Genomic DNA, 13,588 nt, shown 5'->3' on the forward strand with positions numbered 1-13,588 from the left:
ATAAATTGTTCGTTTGGCATCTGTGCAATCATTATTTTTTATCTGTGAAAAAAAAATTAATATCAATTTCTTTATCACACAATAAAGGAAAATCCAAAGAATTTCATGTTGGTAATTTGTTTTCATTTCTTTCCTGTAACACAGACAATCGGACTAATGCAATTGAAGATGTAGAATTTCATGTTTCATGCAGACCACTGGCTAAGATATCTCCCGGTCATTTTCTTTGACTTCCATGGACCAGGCTGCACAGAGCTGGAATCTCTCAATTAGATGGCATTAAGTTACAATTTGGCCTCGTGGATACGGTACAACTTCTCTGATTCATTAAGCAACACGTATATGCCTAATAGACCAACATTTTCTATCTCCAGATCAATCTAACAACGTATATGCAATCAATAGAAACTTGCATGAATATGCCAAAAGTTCAAATGATAAGTTTAGAGTGCTGAAATTTAGGAATGGTAATAGAAACTTGATGATAGACAGAACCAAGATGCATGATAATCGATACACCTCTCCTCCTCCTCCTCTCTCATTTTTTCACTAAGAATTCTGCACTCCACTAACCCTAGACTTGGACTAGAAGGTTTACGAGTAGGAGACACTGAGGAACTCCTAATTCTCTGCCTCTTATAACACCTTGGAGTTGAAGAGAATGACTTTTACGACGTCTTGGAGTTAGAGAACGACTCGTGTGCCAGCGAGGAGAAGTGGAGCTACTTCTCTGTATGATACAGAAACATGATTAGTGAGCAAAATTCGACTATCATGCATATACAGTTACCTCTTACACCATGGTGTGCTCCATCTTTTATCACATGAAGAAGCTACTATCACAACCGAGCAATGAAAAAGGACACCCATCAGCACTCATCACCCGCTCACTTCCCACCCAATACAATGTGAAGAAACTCAGTTTTTGTAAGTTTATTATAGATCACGTGAATCCTACGGCGCGCCCTAACAGCAATCCATATGATTTTACTCAAATGATTATATTTGATCTCTCTCTTGGAAGAAGGATGAGTGTGGTAGAATCTTAAAAATAGTAATGTAAAGTTAAAAACTTTAAAACAAGAAGAAGATTGAGAGAAATATATATGTTTTTATTATGTATTTTTCTCTAAGTTTTCTGACTCATTCTCTTTCTTTTGTGTTGTTTTATAATGTTGAATTACAAGTTTTTTTCATAAATATAAAGTCTTAGATAATTAAGGAGTTAAAATAACACAAGAAAATCTTAATTTGAACATAAATTGTATTTTGCTGACTAAACTGGTCAATCAATTCAACTTATTCCAGCAAGTCATTTAGTTCTCAATCGGTAGCTAATTACTGTGTCTTTTCGAACCGAAATCTAGTTTTACTTTTCAATAACTCTCTTAAACTTGATTTATTTATAATTCCTGGCATATTTTCATCTTTGATAAAAATATTATATTTCCGTGATTTTGTGAATATATTCACAACTTGAGTCTAGTGTAATTCATGGCGACAAGTCTTGCTGTCTAGTATACATGTTCAACAATGCGTATGCTGATTGACTGCATAGTAGTAACAGCAGAGGAGCAAGTTGGATTTGTTTGTGGTCTTGCAGCTTTGGCAGGGCGTATCTCCATGACCTGCAAACACAAGAAATTCAAACTTTGTCCACGTACAAGATCAGACGCTTTTCAATTTCCATTAACAAATCCGGTGGAAGATTATTCTCCCGTTGCTCCATCACACTAAAAACACATCGAATCATTATGCTATGACACCGAAACAAGGTAAAGACCATCCATATTTTTTCCAATATTTCCAACTCTTGTCATATGTTTAGTAGGTATTAAAGAATAATATGATTTTTTATGTGGTATCAGAGCTTTCATGACCAAGTGGTTACAAGTTCGAATCTTACCATCTTATTTATTTGATAAAAACTAAGCACGAAGTAATGTGAGTCTGTACAAGTTTCAAGTTCAAAAAGTTTTCATTTGAGCGAGTGTATTATAGAATAATATAAATTATATTATGGGATCTTATCTAATATCTTAAGCTATTAGGTTGATATGGTTCTTTGACATGATATCAGAGCTTTGATGACCAAACAATTACGAGTTTGAATCTCATTGTCCTTATTTATTCGATAAAAATTAAGTACAAGGTAAAATAAGTACGTACAAGTTTCGAGCCCAAAAAACTTTTACTTGGAGGGTGTATTAAAGAATAATATAAATTATATCCTCCAACCTCACCTAAAAAACTTAAGCTATTGAATGAGGTTCAATATATGATTTGTATTATTCTCTAATAGTGGATCTATGAGTGGTCTATGATGACTGGAGGCTGAGTTTGGTGGAGAAGGAAGGTTGCTTGGTGATGTTTTGGTGGCTGAGGCTTCTGGTATTTTTTAGCGGTAATGTTGATGATGGTGGAGCTGCTATTTGCGAGGAGCTGCTAGCAGGTCGGAAAGAGAGGAGGGGCAGTGGCTTGGCTGGTGCGTTGGTTAGGTGAGAGACATGGACGCTGCAGTGCTGGCCTGTCACGGTGGTGGCTGCTGCTGCGTGAATTCCAAACAGATCTAATTGGTTTAGAAGGGCTAAGTCTTAGAAAATTCGTCCAAGAATCCAGTCCATTTTAGGTTTCTAAGCCACTGCATGGGATTTAATAACACTATAACTAATACTAATTAGTAATTAATATTAGTAATCATATGGCGTAAATGTAAGGAAGTAACAAATTGTCTTTATGGTTTTTAAAAATTTTGAATTTCTTTTTTGAAAAAAATATTAAATTAATATTTTTATTATTATTTTAATATATTGACATTAAAAATAAAAAAATATTTTAATATATTTTTAAATAAAAATTATTTTTTGCGTTTTAACTTTTCTAAATTATGGAAGGATGGAATGCAAATGAAGACAGCAGATTAAAAAAGCTGCAAGACAGAGATCCTCTTTTCCAACCAAAAATATTACTTAAAAGATTATTAACAAAAGTCTAAAATTGGTGAGATTTTTACTGCAGATAAATGTATTGTGAAATGAGAGACAATTTATTGTAAACTTGTTGTATATACATGCACTACGGACCGGGATATAATTAACTGTAGACGATATTGTGGTAATTTGAAGGACGTTCCTTTCCTGTATTTTTAGTAAAAAATTACAGTTGGGATGACTCATTTGACTTTTGCCATATGAGAGAGATGCAACGGACACCTGCCGCTTGAATTTCTAGGGTAGAAGTGACATTAGAACTATTGGGTCTGATTTTGGTACCTGGATCCAATATTATTGTTGAAATTAAAAATATTATTATTATTCTTCTTTTGGGTCCTGCGGAGGATCCAAGAGCAATGGGTCCTGTTTCAGGATCCAAGGCTACTGGGTCATGCATCAGGACCCACTTTTCTTGGGTCTGGTGGCAGGACTCAATGCTAATGTGTCCTGCGTCAGGACTCGCGCTATGATATAGGTTGAATATTTATTTTTTTATAAAAAGATTTTTTCAATGCATTTTGATAAAAAGAGGAATTGCAACATTTTCCTTTCATTTCTGATCATTTGATCCAAATGGCGGCCCATAACACATACAATTGGGGATTATATATGAGATTTTTACAATATTATGTCCACAACACAGGCCAATGGTGGGCCTAGATCTTGCATGCAGAACCCCATGAAAGTTTGAGCTTTGCTACAACTAAGACCTAGCAGCGACGAGTTCACTTGCCAGCAGGACCCACGACTGCTAGGAATTATTGTTGGCAGGCTTGCCCCCAACGTCGGGTGGGCCTAGAGCAGCAAGTAAGATTCATTAAAGATGGGCTCTGCTGCCGCCAGGACCCAGTAACGGTAACCCATCTGCATCTTTAAAGAACTAAAGGCCATACTTTTCTATAAGGGAAAACATTCAGTTTGGTAATACTCACAGCATGGTGTTCCTTATCCCTTAACATACTTTGCATCCTACCTTTATTTTTTTTGATTTGTTATAGCTTTTTTTTAACTTTCAAATTTGCATTGAACAAATTTTAATAATTTTTTTTTATATAAAAAAACAAATATTTGACCGCGCTCTCTGTAGTGCGGATCACATAGCTAGTTGTATCTAAATGATAAGGTAATTTTTTTTCTTCACTTTCATTTGAATTTAGTGTTTATTTAAGTTTCCATCAAGAATAAGTTTTTATCAAGACAAATTTACCGTTCTCCATGCAAATGAACTAAATATTTATCTACCGGCGATATCAAAAGCGAAGTTTTTGAAAAAAAATATCTAAATATTTTGAATGTGCTTGGAAAAAAAATTAACAAATGTGCTAAAATCATGTAAAAAAGCATCAAAATATTTTGGGATAATCGCTTTTATAAGAATCGAATTCTTGATCGTGTTCTCATTTTTTTCATTGTACTTACATCTTGGGTTAAACAAAATTTTTAAAAAGAATCAAAAGATAACTTTATCTTCATATATAATATATAAGAAGAGAGAGAGCACACCTACACTCCTCTTTTTCAAAATTCATTAGTCTCTCCCCTCAACCCTATAGAATATAAAGAAACCCTCAAGTTCTTTACCTCAAGCCTCAACAAAAAGGTATTGGCATGGAAGAACTACTAGATCCACAATAATAATGTTAAGAGAAGAGGTGAAAATACAATTTTAACACTCCAAAATATAAAGGTGGATTTCAATGGTAAAAGCTATTAAACTAAAGTTAACAAACTACTATGAGACGGTTCCTAAGAAATTAAAAAATTGTCTTGAAGTAGTTCATGAATACAAGTCAAGCAAGCTCGTTACCACTGCTAAAATCAATACCTATTACTATGCATATTAGACGGAAAGCAAACATAAAAAAATACAAAATTAGTAGATTCACGTGGTTTCCCCAAATCAGGTATTCTATGAAGGTATCATATTGTATATTATTAGAGAAATGATACAAAAACTTAACTTAAACTAATAAAACCCAAAAACCTAGTGTTCACTCTTACACTTAGTATTTCTGTTAGATATGCTTTTTTCTCTCATATATGCTTTTTCTCTCACTCTCAACTCACTTGCACTCATTGCACATGTTTTTTGCACTCTATATGCTCTTTTCCTCTTTCTTATTTGCACACTTCCATAGCATTTCCCTTAGTGCCTTTTTAAGCTGAATAATAGGGGGCAAACTTCTCTATTTTTAGCCTTGAATCGAGGGAGAAAATCAAGCCATAAATTAAGGAGTAAAAGCTGTCATGATTTGAGGAGGGTAGTTAGATCTGCTACAAATATCCACACTGGCAAGATTTTTCTATCAATATTAGCAATCAATCAATGCTTCCTCTAATATTCCATATGGTGTTGCACCCTAAAGGTATTTAACATCGTGCAATGCCAATCTTCTATAGAATGGTTAAGTTAGTTTGACAACTTTTATCAAATAGTGCACTAACCACTTTATTGCATGATATTACAACACCCCTAAAACAAGAAAAAAATAGATGGAAACACTAAATAAGAAAGAGAATATTCTTTAAATACTCAACTAATACAATGTCAACTAATTGAAAACATGAAAAATTTTGATCCTTAGAAAGTGAGAATTTTTAACCAGTTAAAATTATAGAAAGTAGTCATCATGTTCCAGTTCTACAAAGCTAAGTAGTACACTAAGAAGGATTGGGGGACAATGTTCCATGTTCTCAATTCTACTTAGAAAGGGAGGTGGTGTATAGTTAGTGCTTTTTGAGGTCAAATTGATGTATACCAAAAGCTGAGGAAAAAGAAGCAATCCACCATCAAAACTTCATTACTAAACTTATTACTTTTAGGTCTACATGATTCTCAGTAAATAGCTAGGTCAAAAAAAGAACTAAGCTCAATAATTTGATGCCTAAAAAAGCACCTGAGATATTAGCTTGTGACATGTGAAATGGAGAGTAGAAGTAACATTAGCTTGTGGTTTGAGCTAAAAAAATCCTAAATTAAAACGGGGTTCAAGGACAAAAGAAAATCATTAAAATATCAATTAGCAAAGAAATTAAACAACAAGATTTTGCTTTCATTTCTTTCTTGTAACATATAAACAATCGAACTAATACAATTGAAGATGTATAATTTTATGTTTCATGCAAAAAGAAAATGTTTCATCTGTAATCACATGAATAATGCCATTCACCTTCATCCGAATCTAGCCTTTTCCTTGAACATTAAGACTTGAGTTATTCCCCATCTTTACTGATTCTTTGAAGCTGCTATCAAACTGAAAAAATATGTCCCTCTGCCCACACATATGGTTGTTGCATCCAAAATCAAGAAGCCATATATGTTTTGTTTCAGTTTGTTGGAAATCAACATGAGCCATCAACAACATCTCTTCTCTTGTTTCTGCATAGTTTGCCTTTTGATCCCTTGCTTTCCTTTGACACTCCCACTGAAAATGTCCTAGTTCACCACAGTTATAACAGTCTATAGCTGTTTTGTCAAACCCAAATTTACCTCTTCCTCTTCCTCGTCCTCGCCCACGATAGTTATTTCTACCAGCATCTTGTCCTCCTTGTTGTGCCCCATAAGTCATCTGCAATGCTTGTTCTTCGATGACAACATGGCGGCTAATCCTCTGTTCATGAACCAACAAGCTACTATGTAGCTCATCAATGGATAAAATATCCAGATCATTGGATTCTTCTATAGAACATACAACATAGTTATATTTCGGAGTCATTGATCGTAATATCTTCTCAATGATCACCACGTCCTTCATGCATTCTCCATGAATTCTCATTTTATTAGCAATAATGAGAGTTCTTCCAAAATAGTCGTTGACTGATTCTGCAGCCTTCATATGCAGTGTTTCGAACTCTTTGCGAAGAGCCTGCAATTGAGCACGTTTTACACGTGCAGTGCCTTGATATTTCTGTTTCAAGGAATCCCAAATGTCCTTAGTTGTGTCCTTCTTCAATATTGTTTCTAATATTGATCGATCAAAGGCCTGAAACAGATAATATTTGCACTTCAGGTCTTTTAACTTTTGCTCATCAATCTGTTTCTGTTAAGCTTCGCTGGGATCAACTCCTTCTGCTGCTGCAATGATCCCTGTCTCCACCAGGTTCCAATACTCTTTGGAACGTAGAAAATTCTCCATCAGCATACTCCAGTGATCATAATGTCCATCAAACCTTGGGATTGCAGGTTGTACAAAACTGCTTTCAGATGCCATTGTTTCTTCTCGCTGGTAACAGTGTTGAAAAAACTCAACAATTTCCTGATTCAACTGGTATGTGTCTTCTCGGCTGAAAGTAGAACATATTGTGATTGTAGAGTTTGTTTTGTGGACAAGCTCTGATACCAAATGTTGAAATACAAGAAATAATAGAGAGCTTTAAACAGTAACGGTTTGCACTAGAAAGCTGGGAGTAATGCTTTATTATTCATTGATGCTTATGGCTGTTAAATAGCCTTATAATAACAGAAATAACAACCCACGATTGCAGGACCTAGGATCGTGGTACACGACTAAATCAACAGAAAATAAAATCTTCTCCCTCAAGTAACGGAGAGCTTATTTGCAATACTAAATAATAACAAATAATGCTAACTTTATCAGGAGAATATAATACAAAATTTTTTTTTAGCATGAATTGAACATGCAATGTATTAAATCATAGAAGAAAATGGTACATGGTATTACATTCATATTACAGAGAAAGAAAGCCATTGACATTATATATTAGTTAGTTGACCTTGGCCAGCAAGGGTAGTTCCTTCTCTTTTTTTTTTCTCCTTTTGTTTTGTTTATACATTACACAAGCAAGCTTGTTAATTGGTTGTATTGAGAAAAGACAATAATTGAAAAAAAGAAACACCATGGGTATTATATGCTTTTATTAGCAATCATTTTAGTACTATACGTGATTAACGCATTCATTTTCCTCCGCGTCCTCCTCTCTACTATTCTAGAATTTGCAAGAACTATGTAGCTAGAGAATATGGTGATTTTCCCCTTGCACTTATTACTACCAGTAAAATATGGTTAATTTAGATTATTCAAATGAAGTGTTTGATAAAAAAAAAAAAGCCTAAAAAGGATTAAATACTAATTACTAATTTTTTTTTTAATGTAAAGTTATAATATTTATTTAATGGCAAAGTTGTAATATTAGTATTTTAAGGCTCTTTAGTCAATAAAATAAATGAAAAATAATAGCAATCATTTAACTAATCAAATATTTTTTATTGACTTTTTTTTAGAATGTTAAATGTTATCTCATGTATAAAGCAATAATATTAAGTGTTATCTTATGTATAAACTTTAAGAAGTAAATGTAATTTCTCAATGTACAGCAGGAAAGTGAAAACACAATCAAACCTTATGAGTTCTTTTTTTTTTTTTTTAATTATCCCAAAATTTTTATTTTCATTGAATATTCATGAGAAATTTCTTATTTTTGCATATTAGGTGCATAATAATTAAAAAGGAAGTTCTTAATTTTTTTTATCATAACCTATAATATTATTTAAGAATCAAGGGAAATTGAATAATAATTTAAATATCATATCCAACATTTTTTTTTATATTGCATTCCAATAAAATAAAAACTTAAAAAATAGAAAAAAGGCCAAAGATATAAGGCTTAAATGTCTTGCCCAACAAAAAGAATGCAAACACACATGACCTTCTATTTCGCACACGACTTTGATCTCTTTTTTTAAAAAAGAGTAGATGATGTATAGTTTTCTTTTCTATAATGTTACCATAACAGGGTTTTTTTTTCTTCTATAATGTTACCATAACAGATGTAGTCAAAAAATTAGCTAATTATGTTTTTTATACAAAAAAACTATTTTGTCAACCTATTTATTAGTCCAAAATACTCCTAAGTCAGTTAAAAAACATAAAGTTAAATTAGAAAAATAAAAACTTTATCAACCCTATTCTATGTTTTCAACAACATAGAAGTACAAAAATACCTCAACATCACTCTTCTCATATAGAGAAATACATTGACCCAGTTTGGTTTTTTTTGTTAATGAAAATTTAATAAGTGACCATTTTCTCCCTCATCTCTCAAACTCAAATACTGGAATGTGAAAACAATGAAGTTTTGAATCAAAATATATAATTATCAACTAAATGGACCAAAAATTACATTGCAAAAAATCTGAAGTCAAATTTTTTTAAAAAAATGTTGAATGAATACTATAAAAAAAAAAAAAAATACTTGAATTTTTGCCTTAATATCACTTTTGGTGCTCTCCTTTTAATTTTTTCACAAACAATAAAATTTATTTATTTATTTTTAAAAAATTAGATATCAAAACATTTTTTGGCACCACAATTACCTCTTAAAATCAATTTGAAACAAATTATCAAGGTTAATCTCCAACTAATACAATTTGAAAGGATAAAATTAAAATAAAAAAGTTCAATGAGATGAGATGAGATGAGCTAAAAAAAAAAGGAAATAAAGGAAAAACATTATTAAATTCACAGTATTTGTGAGATCATACATAGTAAAATCACCACCTATTTCATGTTCTTTATTTTTTTTTCTAATTAAGGATTAAAATTATTTATATCTTATGTAAAATATAACTCATTATATTTGATATTGTAACCACATTAACCTCCCATAATGAATATTAATCTTGGTTCTTTCTTTATTTTACTATAAATTTCAACATCATCATTTTCTTCACTATTATCTTACCACCATCATTATATTATTCTTATTATATCTACCATATTATTACTTCACCATTATTGTTGTTGTTAGAGGTGAGCAAAAAAACTAAAAAATTGATTAAAAAAAAAAACTAGAGAAAAAAAATAACTGAAAAAACCAAACTGTGAAAAAAACCGATTAAATTGATTAAAATTTTGAAAAAAACTAACCGGTTCGGTTTTATAAGCCTGAAACTGAAAAAACCGAACCGAACCCAAACAAAAATAAACAAGCCAAATCGAAAAAAAAATCAAGCCAAACCGATTTGAACTGGTTTTTGTCCTAAAAAACCGAACTAAACCAAACTGAAACCGGTCAGTTTGAACATGTTTTGGTTTGGTTTTGATTTTTTAATTTGATTTGGTTTTTTTAGACAAAACCAAACCAAACCAAAAATAATTACCCTGGTTGTTATCATCTCACCTCCACCCTTTCCCTTATAATTAATGATCGTCCTTATCCTTATAATTATCATTATTATCACCGTAAAACATCAAAATTATTATCTTATCAATATAATATGTTATTATCATTTCACAGTTACTATGTTTTTCTTATTATCACTTATCAAATATTATAAAAACAATTATATGAGAAAAATTTCATATGATATTTTTATTTGTAAATTTTTACATAAAGGAAACACTTAATGATAGGTACTTTTATCTTATAACAGGAAAAATGTTAACAAATACTAGAACTAAATAAAAATACATTTTAAAATAATTGTAATTTAAAATCAAAACAATGTCAACCATAAATATTAAATCCAACTTGGTCTAATTGATCATCCTAGTAATCTACCGATCATAAACGAGTTTGCTTTTGAATCAATTAAAATGTTCACACGGTTAATCTAGAATAATCCAAGTGGGTTAATCTATAACTTGAGTAATCGGCCAAAACTCAGAAGGAACTTGATCAACAAATATTTTTAAAAAATTAATCCAAAAATTTTATATATATATATATATATATATATATATATATATATATCTCCCCGTTGATACCGACACACACAAAATGACTAGTCAGATTCCAATCTCTAGAAAGAGATAGATAACAAGCACGTGGCTAAATAAGTTTTCGAAGCCCAAAATGCTCTCCTTTAAATGAACCGAAATGTCAATATAGTCCAACTGAGAATTAATCAATTTATTTATAAATTCAATATATAAATATATAAATAAAAATGCAAAATCAAAGAGAACCGAAACTGGGCGACGTTTACCGTACCGGAGAAAAAGAGAGAGATCCCCTCCCCTTCCTTGGACAGACTGTAACGTAAAATCTGAGAGAGGCAGAGAGAGAGAGATGGCGGCGCGGGGGAAGATGGTGCTGGGTTGCATTTTAGGAGTATTGATTTGTAGTAGCAATCTTTTCACGGTTAGCCAAGGGGTGTGGTTGAATCTGCCTCCTACCGGTACCAAGTGCGTGTCCGAGGAAATCCACAATAACGTCGTCGTTTTGTCTGATTACGTTGTCGTTTCCGATAACCATTCCCATATCCCCACCATCTCTGTTAAGGTAACCCAATTTTTCTTTTTTCTTTTTAATCGATATACTTTGATATGAATCTCTTACGACGAGTCTTAAATTAATTATTTTATTAGAATCAATTTTTCCCCTTGTTTTTGTTCCCTATGTGCAAGATGTATTATACTTAGAAATTCGTAGGTATTACTGGAGTAGAACCTCGTATAAAAGTGGTGCCCATCACAATGGCTAACTCGTTCGCTCGCCCATTGTAATAAAACATGCATTAGTCTCGATGAGGTTGATAATGATCATACAGCATATCCTCGATAAGCTAATAATAACTTTGATTAAATAATATTTTTGTTCGTCCCCACTTAAATTTAAATTTTAAATAATATATTGATGAACTAATATCTCTATTAATTAATAAATTTTCATGACCCCAATGGTATTAATTTATAGAGGTTTAACTGTATATGGATCGTGCTTTCTCTACGTGAGGGAGAGAGGAGTGATGTTGGATATTAAGAAAGTATGATAAAAAAATTTAAGAATACACTTGAGTTGTTGGATTATGATTTTAAAGTAGGATTCACTTGTAGGGTTGTTGTGTTAGTGGGACTATGTGTGTTTTTGAAGTATTTTCTTGCTGTGTTTTTCTTAACATTTAGCATTACTTGGGAGTTAGTATTTAATAATTCTTGTTTTATAACTTAAACTTGCACTTGTGCTAACATTTTTTTAAAAAAAAAAAAATTTAGGTCCATGAATAATTTTACAGTAGGTGCTGCATTTATGTGATGTATGAGAGTATTAATTAACTCTTGGTATATCTAATAATTTCTCTTTCGTGGAGGTCTTAATTGTTCGAACTTGTATGGCTAAATATCCATTATTCCCTTGTTAAGTTTGCTTAAGCATTGTCCTCAATTGTTTGTTTCTTCTTTAGGTGACATCACCATATGGGAACACCCTTCACCAAACAGAGAATGTGACTCATGGTCAATTTGCATTCACGACTCATGAGGCTGGCAATTACCTGGCATGTTTTTGGGTGGATGGTCATGTTCAAGGAGATGTGAGTGTTAACATTGATTGGAAAACTGGAATTGCTGCTAAGGATTGGGATTCAGTTGCTAGAAAAGAGAAGATAGAGGTAAGAGCATGTTAAAGATGATACTGCTGGTAGTCTAGTGATGAGTTTCTCTGTGAGTCAAAAGCTTCCACAGCTTTTATTCACTTGTGAATTGGATCGCACTTCTTTATCTTGTTTCAATACCATATATCCGAAGTTTTGCAGTGTTGACAAAGTGGAGATCAGGTGCTGGGTTTGATTTGTGCTAGAGTTCTTCTAACTTAGATCATTATGCACATGGTATTAATAAGAGAGAACAGAAAGGTGTTTTATGATTCTCTACCTTTCCTTGAACTAGCCGGAAAACATAAGACATTGGTGAAGTTCATAGTTGCAGACCCTGGGCCTAGAACTTATCTTATATATAATCTTGGAAGTGCTTCTGATGTTAGATTGTCATTTAATGGACATTGATTATTGATTATGGAATAAGCTTATAGTGCTTTCACCTAGGCAATTAAAAAGCCCCCCACAAAGATACACGTGTAATTCATCCGTGGCCGTGTAGTTTTGTTTCTGATTTTCTTAATATTCGTATGCATGAATATATTTTATTTTGTCCACCCATAGGGTGTTGAACTTGAGCTAAGGAAACTTGAAGGAGCGGTGGAGGCCATCCATGAGAATCTACTCTATCTCAAAACGAGGTATATTCTTCTCTACTTTGCAATCTATTCTTTTCTTTCTATCTAGCAATTTCTCTTTTATTCAACTAAACAGTTTCTTTTTATTATTATTATTGTTTTTATTGGATAATACTGACAGGGAAGCAGAGATGAGGTCTGTGAGCGAAACAACAAATTCCAGAGTAGCATTATTTAGTCTCATGTCATTGGGTGTCTGCGTTGCTGTTTCGGCACTGCAAGTGTGGCACTTGAAACACTACTTCCAAAAGAAGAAGCTCATTTAGTATTGGTAATCAAGTTTATGTATCTTGGTGAAAGAAAGTTTGCTACTCTTTCTTTTCCCTGCATGTTGTAGAAGAAAATTGTAATACATGAATATAGCAATGTTTACCGTCTCGTCTCACCATTGATTTTTTGTTTGTTTTTTGTACATTTAAGTTGAATGTTTGTTTTAATTGTAGTTTCAAGTGATATAGACTAACACTTCCTGGTTCCTTTATTGACATTTGCAAAGATAAGTAAGAAGAGACTCGCATTTTACTTGATTGGCCGGACAACTAGTTTTATGGTTCAAAGCTAAAAGCAACAGCGAGTAGCAAGCTAGAGGTCATGAAGGCTTTGAGGTTTGTTACTATTCA

At 32.4% G+C, this 13,588-nt stretch overlaps 2 protein-coding genes across 2 annotated transcripts; one reads left to right on the forward strand and one right to left on the reverse strand.

The window, feature by feature from the left end:
• Positions 1-284: 284 nt before the first annotated feature.
• Positions 285-7,204, reverse strand: LOC140955405 (uncharacterized). The gene is made up of 5 exons (XM_073408142.1): positions 7,058-7,204; positions 6,224-6,976; positions 1,524-1,628; positions 599-730; positions 285-380 (listed from the first exon to the last, which is right to left on the reverse strand). The coding sequence occupies exons 1-5, from the start codon at positions 7,202-7,204 to the stop codon at positions 285-287; spliced, it is 1,233 nt and encodes a 410-aa protein (XP_073264243.1).
• A 3,695-nt stretch (positions 7,205-10,899) lies between these two features.
• LOC118046089 (transmembrane emp24 domain-containing protein p24delta3) lies at positions 10,900-13,449 on the forward strand. The gene is made up of 4 exons (XM_035054851.2): positions 10,900-11,237; positions 12,139-12,345; positions 12,895-12,971; positions 13,090-13,449. Exons 1-4 carry the CDS (start codon positions 11,025-11,027, stop codon positions 13,232-13,234), a joined length of 642 nt encoding a protein of 213 aa, XP_034910742.1. The 5' UTR covers positions 10,900-11,024; the 3' UTR covers positions 13,235-13,449.
• Positions 13,450-13,588: the final 139 nt, after the last annotated feature.

This window comes from Populus alba, chromosome 3 (assembly GCF_005239225.2).
Source record: "Populus alba chromosome 3, ASM523922v2, whole genome shotgun sequence".
NCBI lineage: Eukaryota > Viridiplantae > Streptophyta > Magnoliopsida > Malpighiales > Salicaceae > Populus > Populus alba.

What these genes read in the sequence shown, in the direction of transcription:
- LOC140955405 (XM_073408142.1), bottom strand. Translation starts at nt 7,204, where the DNA reads ATGGCATCTGAAAGCAGTTTTGTACAACCTGCAATCCCAAGGTTTGAT. An exon ending in TCATTGCAGCAGCAGAAGGA is followed by an intron (nt 6,977 to 7,057) that starts GTTGATCCCAGC and finishes TATCTGTTTCAG; the next exon opens with GCCTTTGATCGATCAATATT. An exon ending in ATAGCAGCTTCAAAGAATCA is followed by an intron (nt 1,629 to 6,223) that starts GTAAAGATGGGG and finishes TTGTGTTTGCAG; the next exon opens with GTCATGGAGATACGCCCTGC.
- LOC118046089 (XM_035054851.2), top strand. Translation starts at nt 11,025, where the DNA reads ATGGCGGCGCGGGGGAAGATGGTGCTGGGTTGCATTTTAGGAGTATTG. An exon ending in CTAGAAAAGAGAAGATAGAG is followed by an intron (nt 12,346 to 12,894) that starts GTAAGAGCATGT and finishes GTCCACCCATAG; the next exon opens with GGTGTTGAACTTGAGCTAAG. An exon ending in CTACTCTATCTCAAAACGAG is followed by an intron (nt 12,972 to 13,089) that starts GTATATTCTTCT and finishes TAATACTGACAG; the next exon opens with GGAAGCAGAGATGAGGTCTG.